General features: G+C 41.3%; 1 protein-coding gene across 3 annotated transcripts in view; it reads left to right on the forward strand.

Annotated features, from left to right (window-relative positions):
* USP24 (ubiquitin specific peptidase 24) overlaps positions 1–17,015 on the forward strand; it is a 130,973-nt gene that overhangs the window by 90,710 nt on the left and 23,248 nt on the right. For all 3 annotated transcript variants that reach the window (XM_040978486.1, XM_040978488.1, XM_040978487.1), the window contains exons 39-52: positions 734–795; positions 2,366–2,557; positions 3,534–3,651; positions 6,183–6,327; positions 8,438–8,557; positions 9,037–9,162; positions 10,486–10,584; positions 11,354–11,436; positions 11,789–11,930; positions 12,128–12,247; positions 12,600–12,820; positions 13,280–13,404; positions 14,555–14,696; positions 15,114–15,264. In XM_040978486.1, the coding sequence (XP_040834420.1) occupies positions 734–795; positions 2,366–2,557; positions 3,534–3,651; positions 6,183–6,327; positions 8,438–8,557; positions 9,037–9,162; positions 10,486–10,584; positions 11,354–11,436; positions 11,789–11,930; positions 12,128–12,247; positions 12,600–12,820; positions 13,280–13,404; positions 14,555–14,696; positions 15,114–15,264 (1,846 nt within the window). The remainder of the gene's footprint in view (positions 1–733; positions 796–2,365; positions 2,558–3,533; positions 3,652–6,182; positions 6,328–8,437; positions 8,558–9,036; positions 9,163–10,485; positions 10,585–11,353; positions 11,437–11,788; positions 11,931–12,127; positions 12,248–12,599; positions 12,821–13,279; positions 13,405–14,554; positions 14,697–15,113; positions 15,265–17,015) is intronic.

Here is a 17,015-nt window from a genome sequence, read left to right on the forward strand (position 1 = left end):
TCTTTATGTGTTTGCATAATTTTGAAAATTATGAGTCAGTGCCCCAGTTTGTTTTCCCTCACAGTAATGACAATAATAGTGACTATTGTGAGCCAACTGCAGGCCACACAGCATGCAGGATCCTTCACATACATTTTTCCATTTATTCCTGAGGATAGCCCAGTGAATCTCCTTTTCTTACAACCATAATTCCTAGATCGTTATATATTTTCAACAATCCATTTATGGACCTTTTATTTATGTTTGTATATATGCATGTGATTTTATTTTAGAAATTACAGAACTCAGAGATAAAAGTGGAAAAAAGTTTCCATGGATATCCAGCCATCAGTATTGGAGCCAGGATTCAGGCCAATGTCTATCCGATTCTAGAACCTGTGTTATAGCTACTAGAACTGCAGAAAAGCTTTCCTGTTGCTCCTACATAAGGAAACTTGTCACCATTTGAAATGTGCATCTATTTGTTATTTGTCCTCTGTCTCCCTTGTTCTTTCGTCTGCTGTTTCTTTAAAATAGTTTCAGGCATTTGATAGGTTCTTAGTAGGATTAATTGATATTGGAATGAATGAATATAATCAAGGCATATGTGATCAGCTCATGTTACTTAAAAATGTGATAAATTCAGTATTCCCTCTTTTGCACTGTTTCTGTACTGTATCTGTTTAAGTAATACAGAATGTAAGTTAATATAAAAGTAGTCAATTGTGTAACTAGAATCTGTCTTGTTTTTTAGATTATTATCTCAGTGTATGGAGTATTTTGATTTGAGGTGCCAGTTATTAGATGACCTGACAAGTAAGTAATTGCCTAACTTTGGGGAAGGTGGGAAGAAAGCCAAATAAGCATTTTAAAATCTGACTTAAGTATCTCAATTGTGAATGAAGTTGTAATTACTGTGTCAAGTTGGGTTTTGAGAAACGGCATGGGCTTTACAGTTAAATCCCTGCTTAGAATGCCGGAATCCAATATGGGAGTACCTGATTCAAGTTTTAGGTACTCTTCTTCCTGTCCATCTGCCTGCTCAGTATGCTCTGGGAAGCAGCAGGTGATGGCTCAATTCCTGGGGTCCTGCCACCCACATGCGACACTTGGATTGGATTCTGGGCTGCTGGCTTCAGCCAGGCGTGTTGCAGGCATTTGGAGAGTGAACCAGCCACTGAAAGCTCTCTCTTCTTTGGCCCCTTCGCTTCTCTCCCCTCCCCTCGGGTTCCCCTGCTCCTCCTTTTTTTCTTTCTTTCCTTTCTCCTCTGTTCTCATCTCCCTGTTCTTCTCTCCTCTACTCTCTTCTCTTCTCCTCCCCTCTCCTCTCCTCTCCCTTTCCTTCCCATTTCTCTCTTCTTTTCCCCGTCCTAGCTTTTCAAATTAAAATTGATTTAGAATTTTTTCTTAAAATTAAATTTTGTCTTCTGGAAAATTACCGCATGTGAACAATGAGCTCTTGGAACCTTCAAAGTTTTACTCTTTGGTGTGTTTATTAAAGACTGGAACCAAGGATTGCTAAACACATACAGCTTTTGACTTCTCTGTTTTTTGAGTAGTAAATGATGGATCCAGAATATCTTAAAGGGTCTTAGTGGGTAGGGAGGCTTTAATTCCCAGGGAAGTTGTCTTGAACCTTCTAATGGTTGCCAATTTTATATAATTTTCCATAATCTAGCACTCAAGTAGGCCTTTTGTGCAATGCAACTTGCAGTATGAATGTTAGCAGCATTGTGTAAACAGGGAAAAGGGTTGCACAGTGAGTGAGTGGTAGAGACAGAACTCATACATGGAACCAGTCCAGCTCATTGTGGCGTCTAGGGTCCATTTACTCCACATGAAGACTGCTAGCTCTCTCCTTGGAGGGCCATGGGCATAGCCCATAATCATCCTTCCTCTGACCCCCAGTGTTAACTCCCAATGCTTGTTGGAAGAGAAAATGAGATAATACATGAAAGCAAGAGTAGTTCTCGGAGGTGAGCTCCTCATTTAGGAACCTGGACTCCAGCGTTTCTCCTTTGCAGAGCTCCACCCTCCTTTGGTTTAGTAACATTGGCAACTGTGTAGCTTTTCCCTTACCCCTCTCTCCCTGAGGTGTCTGGCTACCATTCCCAGCAAACAAGGCACATGTGCAGTGCAAGAATTGTCTTATACCTCACAGTACAACATCGTGACTTGCATGGAGGAGGCAGTTAGGGATATTGCTTGAATGAAGGCATCTCCCCAGTCTTTGTACAGTAAGTCCCTGTAACCTGCTGTTTCATAATGACGGGTTTTGGAGACATGTGAAATAAACAGTTGGAACTTGACTTTTTCCTACTTTGCTCGAGCTTTGACTCTGACATCCAGTCCTTTCTTTGTGAAGAATATGATTTTTCCCTCTCAGCTTCAGAAATGGAGCAGTTAAGAATCAGCCCGGCCACGATGCTTGAAGATGAGATTACTTGGCTGGATAACTTTGAACCTAACCGCACAGTTGAATGTGAGACCAGCGAAGCAGATAACATCTTACTGGCAGGACATTTACGGCTCATTAAGACACTTCTTTCACTGTGTGGAGCAGAAAAGGAAATGCTTGGTAATTATTGCTTCGTCTCATTATGTGGCAGACAACCTCAGTTCTCAGTTATTGTCATAGTGTTGTGTGTAATTAGGAAAATAAAATAGGGCCAAGTGTCCCATGGGGGAATTAATCGGTTGGTAGGAAATTGTCTGGAATTTTAATGGATGATCAGCCTAAGGTGTATTTTACCTATGTCGTTATACTAAGTGGAGAATCTTAAGGAATTTCAAGTGGTTGAATCACATAATTTCTTACTGCCATGTAAAAATTATACTTCCATGTAGTTCTTCTCTTTTTGCTGTTATGTCCCTTATAATACATAATCTATTATATGTCTTACTACTGTAACAATTTTAATCTAGAAAAATGGCCCTCATTACCACCCAGCCTCCTTGACAGGGTACATATGAGACTCTGCTGGGGTACGTAAATAATTTTTAGAAGCAAGCTTAATATTATCTGCTGTATTCAGAAATCAATTAAAAATTAAGTATCCTTTTGTAACATAAATTCTGCTGTCCGAAGTCTTGACTGCTGGGAGATACATAGAAAAGAGTGATTCTCAACCCAGGAGAGACAGGTATATCATTTTTACCTAAAGAAAGCAAGGTTTAAAAACTCTCAAAAACTGTTTTGTGGGCTACCTGTTTCCCATAGTACAAATTAATTATGCACTCAGACTGTTCTGCCTTGTAGTATTCTTGACACTTGTTTCTAACATGAAAGTTTGGCTTCTTTCACTATGTCATATGCTTATCAAAGAAGACACCTTCATGCATCTGTCATTGTATCCTGTCCCCTGTCCCCCCGACCCCTGCACCACAGAGCCCTGGTGAATAGTCAGTGCTGAAAGACAAAGCATTAATTTGGCCTGTATGCACTGCTGTTGAATAGCATTGGGTTCTTTTGCCTCTCTAATAGAAAGTTCAAGATAGGCTCTCTGAACTGGAATTTGTGATTATACTCAACATGGATTTATGCTCTGTTCCAGGTTCATCACTCATTAAGCCATTGTTAGATGACTTCCTTTTCCGAGCATCTAGGATTATTTTAAACAGTCATTCTCCAGCTGGCAGTGCCGCCATCAGTCAACAGGACTTTCATCCAAAGTATGGAACATGCACGTTGTGTTCAGTTTTGGTAAAAATTCTCATTTGAAACTTTAGTCCCAAAAGATTTTCTTAATTGAAGTTTATGTGAGTCTGTATATCTGATAAGATGCTATCCCTGTGAAGGGGCTTAGTGCAACGCCTGTCCTGCACACAGAAAGCACCAAGCGTGTATGCTGGTGCCATTACCGCCACCTGGAGGGCAGGATGTGCAGTTGCACAGCTAACCTGATGGGTAACATTCCAGGAGGAACAAAGGTTGTGGCAACCTGTGTCGAAAACAAAAATACTCTTGAGGAATTCATAGGAGGAAAGTATAGATGCTTCAGTGCATGAACCTGAGTGTCAACTGTGTTCTAAGAACTGCAGCTGCTAGGATTTATTAGTCAACTTGGAACACATTTTCTGTTGGCTTTTATGGGTAGAAGTTAGAAAGCTCCCTTTTCGATGTTGTTCTTGAGTGTTGTTTGTTTATACCTTTGGAAATAGGAGCAGACAGCTGCAAGCTGCTGTCTCATTTGCTCTCAATCTAACTTTGGGTAATGCAGTAGGGACAATGGGGGCTTGATGTGTACAATGAAAAAATGGTAATGCAGTTTCAGTGGTAATTGAAATGGTCAAGGCATAAAAATCAGTGTTTTATAAAATCTCAAGTTACTTTTCTTGCATAAATATTTAGACTCTTTATTAGCAAAATCCATTATAGTTTAAAAATCTCTATACTAAAACTTTGGGGATATTGCTTAGGCTATGACTGCTATCCCCATTCCTGTCCTAGTCGTGGGGTTATGGAATTGGATGCCAGGACTCTAGGAGACTTTTATTAAAGCAGCAAAATACACAAGTGTTTTTAGTTATCATACAAAATAAGTATTTTTATTCAGACTAATACCTCCATCAGCAGGAAGTATTTTTTAGTCATTTGTGAGAGCATTTTGTTTCACCCTTCCCTAGCATCCTGATTGGCGTTCACTTGTCCCAGTGTCTCTTAGCCTTTTCCCATCAAAACCTTAAAGCAAGAAAGGCATGTAAAGTATGCAGAACTCTTCATAAGTAACACTGCTCTTACATCACAGTAGCACGGTCCTAATGCTGTGTATGTGGTACTTCCATTCATTTCTTACCTGTGTTTTACAACCCTTTAAGTCCCAATAAGAAGTGAAAATGCCAGCTCCATGGCCACTGTCCGAAGTGCCCGGTGTGGTACGGCTCCAAGAGCCACGGCCCCTCCTGAGCGCCTCCTGCGCTCCTTCCTCTCGGCGCCGGATGGCCCTTTTCTGCATGTGCTTGCTATGCTGCGGACCCTGGGTGACGCAAGGTTGCCTTTGGTCACTGTTACTGTCCATCTGAAGTGATTTCACTAAAGGCAGGCAGCAAAGAAAACCTTGTGTTACCTGCAAAATGCTTGCTAGTTTTCTTTCATGCCACTCTAAACAGAATATTTTTAAAAGATTTATTTTATTTTTATTGAAAAGTCAGGTATACAGATGAGGAGAGACAGAGAAGATCATCTGATCGTTGATGCCCTGCCCAAATGGCCACAATGGCCAGAGCTGAGCCTATCTGAAGCCAGGAGCCAGGATTCTACTTGGAGATCCCATACGGGTGCTGGGTCTAATCTCGGCAGCCCCACTTCCCATCCAGCTCTGCTTGTGGCTTTGCATGGTGAGGACTTCGATCACGAGGCTACTGCGCCAGGCCCTACTTTAAACAAATTAATTTGGCAAATTTCAAGTTTCTTATCTTTTTTTTGGTTTTTAATGTAAAAATAAAAGGTGAATCTTTAATTTTTTGTTTTCAGGCCCCTAAAAAAAGTATATGGGTGTCTTCTGGCTCACATAGCTTCATTTCCCTGCCACTTATATATTCAGATTTTAAGGTGACAACTAGAGAAACCATTGTTTTTCCAAATGCAATTGAAAGATAGTTGCTTTTGTGCAGTATTTGTTATAAAGTTTCAGACTTTTTCCATCTTTTCTTGCTGATGCTTTCCTCAGATTAAAAATACTATGGAGAGCCCATCGCAGTAGCCTAGTGGCTAAAGTCTTCACCATGAACACCAGTTCTAATCCTGGCAACCCTGCTTCTCATCAGCTCTTGACTTGTGGTCTGGGAAAGCAGTTGAGGACAGCCCAAAGCCTTGGGACCCTGCATCCACATGGGAGATCTAGAAGAAGCTCCTGGCTTCTGATAAGCTCAGGTCCGGCCATTGTGGCCACTTGGGGAGTGAGTCAGCAAACAGATCTTCCTCTCTGTCGCTTCTGTCTGTATATCTGACTTTCCAATTTAAAAAAAAAAAAAAAAAACTTAAAAATAATACCATGGAGCCAAAAGTGAAGAAATTCTGCTACTTTGTCATTGAGCCAAGAAGATTTTTGCCACAAACTGGTGACCTCTAGATTACTAGGTTGCTGGAGTTATACTTAACTTAGCAATGCTTGAGGAATTGCAAGTTTTATGCTTTGGTTTCAAATGTCGATTTTTTTGCTGTGATTAACTTGTTGCAACTGACCTGTATCATTTGTCCCCAGGTGCAGTACAGTAAACAGCCGATTGGCAGCCTATGAAGTCCTTGTAATGTTGGCTGATAGTTCTCCTTCAAATCTTCAAATTATTACAAAAGAACTACTGTCTATGCATCATCAACCTGACCCCGCCCTTACCAAGGAGTTTGATGTAAGTTTTCTATAACTTGATGCATGTAATGTTTTTAGGATGACTTCTTGAAATGTAATTCTAAGACAATGCGTTTTCGTAACCACAAAATAGTATTATTTTGCTTCCTGTGTTCAGATACCCAAATCAGCTGCCAACTACAGTATCACAGTTTATCAGAATAGGCTGCAAGATGTAACATTTCAAAGAGGAGGAGCATTTTCAAGATGTTAGAGAGTTACTCTCAGTGAAAGTTAGCATCACAACCTATTTTTGAATAACTTTATGCTAAGACATAATACAGAACTAGAGATAAAAAGTCCAGTAGACATTTGCTCTGCCATAGCACAGTCTTGATTCACTTAGATTCGACAAATAGTTGAGTTTACTGTGCACAAGGCTGATTAAGCCCCTGGAACTCAAAAACGACAATACGATCCCAGTCCTTGGGAAGGTTGATGTCCATTGGAAGAGACCCATAAGCAGATCCTTCCAGTGAAGGGTGATACAGTACAAGATAGAGGTGCTTCCTGAATGTTTTGTCAATACAGAAGCACTACATCACTAGCCAGTGATGTCTTCTTAAAGAAGTGGAATCTGGAAATACGGCTTTAAGGGCTATTGAACCAGTTGGCACAAGGTAGGGAGATCATTCATTCCAACAGTGAAAACATGAACAAAGCTGTGGGGCCGTAAACAGTTTAGAGGAAACTAAGCTGCAGCCACATGGAAATCTTCAGACCAGGAGGGAAAGAACGCTGTAAAAGCTATCTTTGCATTCTCTTCTAACATCATGAGAAGTTAGGCTTGCCCTTTATGTGCCTAACTATGTATTACAAAATATGTGTTAGGCAGGGAAAGAGGTTGGGCCAGGGGTCTCAGGTAGGGGAGTAAAACTTACAAGCACTTAGAAATGGGAAAGCACACAAATTGCAACTGTTTTGATAGTGAAACAGTTTATAATGCTTTATTTTGTAATGCTTATTTTATGCAGAGCTTTACCTTTTGTGCCCTTATTTCATAATTGGATTAAAAGAATATTTTATATTTTTCTAATAGGTGACTATATCAGCATAATAAGTGCAATATTTCTTAGATAAATTCTTACCTTTTTATCACTGTTGGGCACCAGTTTTTCTTATTTTTTGTTTTGTTTTGTTTGTTTTAATCTGTTCTTTGAACTGTGTGTAAATCTGTGTTGATGAATCCTGGGAAGACTCCTGCTGTAAGTATATGTCTGCTGTTAATAAGAAGTGTATGATATTTAGCAATTCCTTTAAGGTGCAAAATAAACCTGCAGGCTCTTGTTGACTGGTCAGCTGTTTACTGATGGCAGGCACTTGGTGTGTGCAGGGAACACGGTGCCCATCATGGCATGAGAGCCAGGATCCTGTTGAGGCGTTTCAGAGGGTACAGTTCCAGCACCCTTTCTGCTTGGAGAAGTGCCATGTTGGACTTCCACCAGGCTGCCTTTCCTGGACTGTTTCTACCAAGAGAACCACCCTACTAGGTTCTCTAATCTTTAAAAATCTCAAAGTGAAATGGTAGTAGGATATTTACCTATTTATTTAACGGTATGCTTGCCACAAGAAATTTGGTAGAAAAGTGTTACCTTTTTTTAAAAGGAAAGGGCTGAATACAGACTTTCCTTGAGCATCAGACTGGTGAGGAGTCTGCTAAAGGAAGTACTTCCTAGACAGTTATGCCTGTTCTTCAGCATACTGCCTCAGGTTGCGTATGTATTTGGTTCATGCCTGTAAACCCTCCTAGGCTAAAAGATTTTTGAGATCAGGGACTATATATATTTTTGTTCTCACACATACCCCTGGCACTTTCCTTAAAATTTGCTCAGTCATGACTGGTTGCATGACAACATAATTTATAAATACAACACTTAATAGATGCCAAATACTTTATAAACAAAATAGAAACATTGAGATAGCACTGTTTTATATTAATGTCTACAGAAGTGCTTCATGCGGATAGGTTTTATAACATGAGTTTTACAAGGCTGAATGGATATATCTGTGAGTTCATCTGTTTCTCAGACATCCCAAATAACTATAGTGGAAATGTGCCTATGGCAGATGCTAATTGCTCCCTCCGCCCTTTGTGTTGCTCTTTTTCCCAGTACCTTCCCCCGGTGGACAGCAGGTCCAGTTCAGGCTTTGTGGGACTGAGGAATGGTGGCGCGACTTGTTACATGAATGCAGTCTTCCAGCAGCTGTACATGCAACCTGGGCTGCCTGAGGTGATTTCCTTCTTCTGTGTTGCTTGGTTTACTGTAACTAGACATAACTAACAATTCTGGGAGCTTCTGAGACCTGTGTAGACGTACTGTCCACAGACTCACATTTCTGTAAATCTGCCATTGTGATGTGCTGCCTGTTGATGGATGTAGGCTTGGCCTCATGTGATCTTTGAACTCCAGTTACTCTCAAATTCTATTCAATAGAACTAGCATTTTTAGAGCTGCATGGTCTCTATCTTACTACAGTATCAAGTTGCCATTATTTCTCATAGAGATCCTGGTATTGCAGGTACCAGTCTTTCAAACTCAAATGGAAGTTCAAAGGGATGATTTGTTTCTGGTTATACCAGCTAGGAAGTATTGAAGCTACAAAGAGGCAAAGTTGTAGCCACATCCAAACACAGGTAGCAGCGTGGTGCTCCCATGTACACATGTCAAGGTTTCATAATTGTGATTTGCTGTGTATCTCTTCATTTTAGTCATTACTTTCAGTGGATGATGACACAGACAATCCAGATGATAGTGTGTTTTACCAAGTACAATCTCTGTTCGGGCACTTGATGGAAAGCAAGCTACAGTATTATGTACCTGAGAACTTTTGGAAGGTAACTCTTTCTATATGGCAAACTAATAGACATTTGGAGTTCAGCTGCCACCTTTTCTCTAGTGATAGGAGTTTCTTATCTTTGTTAACTCTAGACTAATCATAACTCCAGGAAATTGTGAAAGCATTGCATATATCATTCTTAAAATTGGTGCTTGGTTTCAAAGAATCACAGTGTTGAAAATAGTCACTCAATCCCTAAGGACTCACGAATCTTAAATTATATTGAATATTTCTCATTCTGATTTTCGTTCTTTGAAGTATTTGTTTAAATAATTTATCCAGATGTGAGCATTATGGCATATTAGGTAAAGCCGTTCATTGGGAGTCCCACATCCCAAATTGGAGTGCCTGGTTTCAGTCCTGGCTACTCTGCTTCTCATTCAGCTTCCTGCTGATGCATCCTAGGAGGCAGCAGATGGTGGCTCCCTGCCATCTGCCTGTTCCAGACTCCTGACTGTGGCCTGGCCAACCCTGGCCGTCGCAGCACTTGGGGAGTGAACCAGCAGATGAAAGATCCTTCTGTCTGTCTCTCCTTCTCTGTAAATCTAACTTTCCAATAAAGAAATAAATAAAATCTTTTAAAAATTAAAATAAAAGTGGGCCCGGCGCGGTGGCGCAAGTGGTTAAAGGTCCTCGCCTTGCACGCCCGGGATCCCATATGGGCGCCGGTTCTAATCCCGGCAGCCCCGCTTCCCTTCCAGCTCCCTGCCTGTGGCCTGGGAAAGCAGTCGAGGACAGCCCAAAGCCTTGGGACCCTGCACCCGCATGGGAGACCCGGAAGAGGCTCCTGGCTTCGGATCAGCATAGTATCGGCCCGTTGTGCTCACTTGGGGAGTGAATCATCGGACGGAAGATCTTCCTCTCTGTCTCTCCTCTCTGTATATCCGCCTTTCCAATAAAAAAATTTAATAAAAATAAATCTTTAAAAAAAAATTAAAATAAAAGTAACACTGAGGAAAAATCAACAAATAATTCCTCTAAATCTGTGCCAGTTGCTTTATTACTATGTCGCATGTGGTGAAAGATTCTCTGCATTTTCTCCCATTGGTTGGTTATTTTCTATAAGAGAAAATGTGGAGTGGTGTTAGACTTCACTGTGTACTCACTGTGGGTTCAGAGACCGGCCATGATTACAGGAAACCAGAGAAAAACCTTGGTATCTGACACAGTCTCGTTTTACTGAAGTAAAAGTGTCCACAACCTGCTTGGTTTAGAACCTAGCTTGGTTTAGAAACATTTAAGGGCTCTTTCCTCATCTTTTTCTACTATATTTAGAAATGTCTACTTTTCCTTTAAAATCTACTTAATTCTTGTTATGTAGATTTTCAAGATGTGGAACAAAGAACTTTATGTGCGAGAACAGCAGGATGCGTATGAATTCTTTACTAGTCTCATTGATCAGATGGATGAGTATCTCAAGGTAAAGCAAATGTACTTTCCCTTTGGCTCCATCGAATTCTAATTACAGCATGAGAACAGTCTGGGGATTTGGGATCACTCTGAAACGGACAGATCAGAAATTGATCATCTTTAACGTTACACCTATAATTTCTTCTGGTTTAAACATCAAAGCATACACAGATCAGTAGAATTACGCATTTATTTTTAATTTGTCTGACACAAAGAAGTATGTAATTTTTAGTTCATACTTCGTATTGTGCCTCTTCGGAAAAAGCTGTACTCACTGGTCAGCCAGTGGCCCAGGGAGAGTGTTCTTGGAACCCAGAGTTCTCTGGCAGAACAGACACAAGGGCTGATGAAAGTGTGCTTTGTGGTGACTTTTAAGCCCAGAGCTCTCTATCTCCTCCCAGTAAAACACATGACAGACTCCCTAAATGGTACTGACTTCCACCCTTGGCATTTGGGCAATAGGCACAATTTGCCTGTTTGCTTTTTTAAAAGAACTTGTAAGTTTATATCTTTATGTCCACAAGAAAGAGGTTGTAGGGAGGTGCTCCTAACTTGGTAACTGGTACCTGGAGCAGGGAATCACTGTCCTTGTCATCAGTCATCTGACATCATGCATTTCCTTGACTGTGGCTCTCATCTTAGGTTATTCATTAACTTCCATCAGTTCCCAGCCAATACCACCAGCATGACTCCTTTCATTTTGGTGGTTAAATTGAAATTTCTGTTATGACTGAAGTTTTAGGGACATTACTTAAAATTTTAACCTTTAATTCCAACAGAAAATGGGGAGAGATCAGATTTTTAAGAACACATTTCAGGGCATCTATTCTGATCAGAAGATTTGTAAAGACTGTCCTCACAGGTGAGTGATGATACCACTGACACATAAATATAATCTTCATTTTTAAATGAGTTTTCTGATATGCTGCAAATTTTACGTATGTGGAATGATTTACTTGTCTTGGTGGATGCATAAAGTTCTATTGAATAAAACTTCTTTGATTTCTGCTATGAATTTTTTGTGTGTAACCTTAAAATATTTGTTGGAATTTGTGAGTTTAAGCATTCTAAAACTGTCAGAATTGCAGCTGTGATATGTGTTTCTGAAAGGCTAGGGGGCAGGGAGAGGTGTGAGTTTCACTGATGAGGGTAGTTTTGTGTTCGTGCTCAGGTGTCTTGGCCATTGACTGGGTTTTCTGCTATTTCCTAATCAGATATGAGCGTGAGGAAGCATTCATGGCTCTCAATCTCGGAGTTACTTCTTGTCAGAGTTTGGAAATTTCTTTGGACCAGTTTGTTAGAGGAGAAGTTCTGGAAGGAAGTAATGCATACTACTGTGAGAAGTGTAAAGAAAAGGTATTACATTTGCCCTTTTTAAGACAGCAGGTTTAATTTATTCATGTCCAATTTGTTGTATGAAAAGTCAGTATTTGCTCCTGTTGTTGCTTTCATTAGATTGTGTCCTTACTTGTTTCATGTGGGCGGGAAAGCCCTTTGCATTAATTTCATGGCTGTTTTCTCTCTTGAAATCATTGGTTTTTATTTTACTTTAGAGAATAACAGTGAAAAGGACGTGTATTAAGTCTCTACCCAGTGTTTTAGTGATTCACCTGATGAGATTTGGATTTGACTGGGAGAGTGGACGCTCCATTAAATATGATGAACAGATAAGGGTAACTGTTTTACTTTTTATGAAATTTCCTAGTCAATCATGCCTCATTCCCATTTTTCATTTTTTCCTCTTTTCAAAATTCATGTTCATGTAAGAGGTGGATCTAAATATCATGAGAAACTCGCAGCTCCTGATTGTGAGCAGCTGCTCGGGTGGGCTGGGTGGATCTGTGAACAGGAACCCTGGTTTGTAGATGGTACCCTGGTGAGCACCCAGAAGAGGAGGCTTTCCCTAATGCTAACACAGACTCAGCATTTCAGAGACCTTTAGTCTGAAACAGAGTTAAATTAAGGGGGCGGTGCATCACAGCTGCATCTGGTCAACATCAGTGTGATCTTTATGCTTTTACTTAGTTTCCTTGGATGCTAAACATGGAACCTTATACAGTTTCGGGAATGGCTCGTCTGGATTCATCTTCAGAAGTTGGTGAAAATGGGCGAAGTATGGACCAAGGAGGTGGAGGATCCCCACGAAAAAAAGTTGCCCTTACAGAAAACTATGAGCTGGTTGGGGTCATCGTACACAGTGGGCAGGCACACGCCGGCCACTACTATTCCTTCATTAAGGACAGGCGGTAAGTGTTTGTCTGTGGAGTACCCACTCACTTTATCATGATGTGTTATCTCTACCCTGCTTCGTTACCATCCTTACTACAGTGCAAGGAAACTTGTGCGCTGTTGTTTAATCTTTTTTTTCTTTTCGTTTTTAAATTGTTTTCCAATGTATTTTTGTAGGTATACGGATTCATCACTTCCCCTCCCTTCCGTCTTCTCCATTTCCCCCTTGCCACTATTTTTACCACTTATTATCACAATAGTGTAGTCCCTTGGTACCAGTTACTTCATTCTGACAAGGCTGGTATAACTATTTTTACCCCTTCATTTTGAAAAGTTGGGTTAGAAATTGAAATACTTTGCTGCATTTAATGCTTAGATATTTTCAGATGGTCATAACCTATGTAGACCGTATGTAGAAAGAATGGCAAAGGAGACTTGCATTTAACCTTATGGTGTGTCTGATCTCTGGACTCCAGGGGGTGTGGAAAAGGAAAGTGGTATAAGTTTAATGATACAGTTATAGAAGAGTTTGACCTGAATGATGAGACCTTGGAATATGAATGCTTTGGAGGAGAATATAGACCAAAAGTTTACGATCAAAGTAAGTATTTACCATTTATATTTTTCACTGTTCTAATTTTTAATTTTTTTGTGTGTGTGTATACTCTTTGTTCACATTAGAAGCAGTATTCTTTGTCTAGAAAAACAGCAGATCTCAGGGCAAGTGTTGTGGCACAGTGCGTTAAGCTGCCTTCATTGCATATCAGATTGCCTGGCTCAAATCCTGACTATTCTACCTAATACACTTTTAGAAACATATTTGTTATGCAGTATGGCAAAACAGTCTTTCTCTGCACAGCCCCCATCTTCAGAGGGGGTATGAGGAAAGTTTATCAGATAAAACTCAATATGTTATCTTTTTTAAGATTTATTTATTTTTAGTAAAATGGCAAATTTACAGAGAGAAGAGACAAAATAGAAAGATCTTTCATCTGCTGCTTCACTCCCCAAGTGACCACAATAGCAGGAGTTGAGCCGATCTAAAATTAGGAGCCAGGAGCTTCTTCCAGGTCTCCCAGATAGGAACAGGGTCCTAAGGCTTTGGGCCATCCTACTCTTTCCCAGGCCACAAGCAGGGAGCTGGCTGGGAAGTAGAGCAACCAGGACTAGAACCAGTGCCCATATGGGATCCCAGCACATGCAACGCAATGATTTAGCCACTAGGCGATCGCACCAAGCCCCAAATTTACCATTAAGAAAAAAAGGGTGGGAGGCGGGGGTATTTGCAAAGATTGAGCCATTTCTGATACCTAATTTTGAAGCATTCTAAGGGCATTTCTAAATTTGTACCGGTGTCAGACTCCCTGTCTTTGATTTTTATACCATCCCATTGTGGTTGTATATCTGATGGTGGTGACCTTTAAGGGCTAGCTGTGGTATCATTGCCAGAATTAACCTGTATTTGGCCATCTTTGCAGAAATTTAAGTAACGGCACTATGAGCCCAATCTCTGCCACAGGACACATTTTTCATGTAGTTTGCGTTTTACTTAAATGCATATTACCTGTATTTCATTACCATACACTGCCCTTACTCTCTACCTTAGTCTTAAGAACTCCAAGTATACTGCTTATCCTCCACATTTAACAGACTTAATTAATGCTGACTTGGTGGATTTATGGGCCTTTGTTTTAGATTGTCAAGATAAGAAAAACTTATTTATAAAAAGTTCTTTCTGTCTTGTTGTAAAGCAAATCCTTATACTGATGTCCGCCGAAGATACTGGAATGCCTATATGCTCTTCTACCAAAGGGTGTCTGATCAAAACTCCCCAGTATTGCCAAAGAAGAGCCGAGTCAGTGTTGTACGGCAGGAGGCCGAGGATCTCTCGCTGTGAGTTCCTCTCTTGGTAATCTTTGAAAATGCACTGTTTGGGATTTAAAGTTAATCAGCTAAACTAAAGGGAAATTCTAAAATGCACTCCAAAAAGAAAATGAGGGCATAAATGAGCATGGTCCTTGTTTCCATGGCAGAAGTTCTGTTGTGTTTAGAAGCAGTCATATAAAGTAGCTCATGCCATCTAAACTGGAGGGTTTTTAAATCTATTTCAGTAGCATTTATCAGCATACATCAGTTCCCAAGCATTGAACTGTGCCAGCAGTGTCAGGAAGTTACTGTTGGTGAACTTGCCCTTTGATCTGTGGGATCGGGGAAGTATACAGCATCTCTGTACATCTAGCACCCTGTCACTGAGCTGGGCAAGTTTGAATAGTCAGTTCTACTAGATGGTTCTGTGATTGGGTCTCTCAGGTCCGCACCATCTTCACCAGAAATCTCGCCTCAGTCATCTCCTCGACCCCATCGACCCAACAATGACCGACTCTCTATTTTAACCAAGCTGGTTAAAAAAGGCGAGAAAAAAGGATTGTTTGTGGAGAAAATGCCTGTTCGCATATACCAGGTAAGATACATGATCAAAAAAATACCTAGCTCACTCCCACAGGTGCCGGAGCAGCATTGTCCTGCTTGTGCCTCCCCACCCCCTTATGTTCCCCATCTTGTCCTGTGAGTCAAAGGTGCCTGTGCAGCTAGTGCCATGAACAGACACTCAGGATCGTCCAGCACTGTGAGTGCTACCATGAGATAGCAGGGTATCACAGTAAAGTGACACACACTCCACGTTAACTGAAAGAAAACAAATTAAGAATTGTAATGTGGGTGAGATTAATACAGTGGTGGCCGTTATCTATTGATTGTGTACTCTGTGCTGTGTTCTTTCAGTAAATCTAATTCTTAAGACGTGAAATAGCAGGTTTTTTTTTTAATTTAATTTTCTTTTTAATATTGTTTACATAGTTGAGAGGGATGCATACCCATGTGGGCCTCTGGTTAGGGTGTGGAGGGTCGAGGTATGGAGGAGAGTGTGTAGGACAAATGTTTAAGTTTTTTTTATCTCCTGTGTCTGTAGGCAGGGGTGGGAGTTGTAGGAGAATTGGCTGCTCCTTGCTGTGGAATTACATTGGCAGCCAAGGATGGGGGGTGGTCATTTGATGTTTGATGATGCCTTTCGGGAAAGAATGTTCCAAGGGTGTTACTTGAATGATGTTAATAGTTCTGAGACACCACCAGCTTCATTGCACCAGGGTTGAGAAAATGTTTCCAAGGTGTTTTGACTGAACAGATTCATCTTGGTGCATCCACAAACGCAGACACTTACTGCAAAGTTTTGCCTGGTGAGTGGTCCAACCTGCTCTGCTTTCCATCCTCTGATTAGGCACTCAACATCCTCTGCTGGCCTAGATGAGCTGGCTGTCATGTCTATCATTTGCATGTGGGCATGCTGTCCATTGCACAGGCATCAGCAGCAGAGGAGGCCCAGTACATGTTCATGTACTCTAAAGTTGGATTTGTGACTTCCCTATGGCCAGGGTTTATGTCTAGAGATCTCACTGGGGAGTCTGCCAAGAAACTTCACCTGGGGTAAGCTCAGACATTCTTGTGTGGGCCAGCCAGTGCAGGGTCAGGTATGGTCTGTCACCTGCAGCAACCAATGCACATACTGGTGAATGCAGCTGCCTGGTCAGTTCTGTCCCCATCCCCATCTCTCATGCAAACTGATGGGTACTGAGGCCTAGTCCAGCCCAGCTTGCCATAGTCTGGTCTTCACACACACTAGCAGGTGCCACAGTCCCAAATAACCCCCACCAGGCCACCCCCAGCCCTGGATTTTGCATATGCTGGCATATGTTGTAGCCTAGCCTCATCTGTCCCTCATCTGGCTCTTACACATACTCATGGCTGCAGTTTAGCTTATCTCAACCCACTCACAAATCTGGCCCACACATATGCTAATGGGTGCTGCTGCCTTAACCAGGCTGGCCCACCCCAGCCATGGCTCTTAATGCTTACCAGCCCAGCAGAGGGTTTTATCCACAGATTACCAGGCCAGGTCCCAGACATGGATCTTGTGCCTGTCAGGGGGTGCTGCAGTCCAGCTTGACATGATACATACATAGTCTCAGCACTTGCTTGCTAATTTTATGGCCTAGGCTGGCTGGCATGGACCCATTGTGGCTCTCATGCCAGCAGGTGCAGCAATCTAGCCCGGCCTGGCCCACCCCCAGACCCATCTCAAATGAATTAAATAACAGGTTTTACTTCTCATTTTTCAGGGACTGCAAATGTGGCCCAGAAAAAGAGAAATGATCTACC

The sequence above is a fragment of the Ochotona curzoniae genome, unplaced genomic scaffold, assembly GCF_017591425.1.
Source record: "Ochotona curzoniae isolate NIBS_2020 unplaced genomic scaffold, NIBS_Ocur_1.0 contig_291, whole genome shotgun sequence".
NCBI lineage: Eukaryota > Metazoa > Chordata > Mammalia > Lagomorpha > Ochotonidae > Ochotona > Ochotona curzoniae.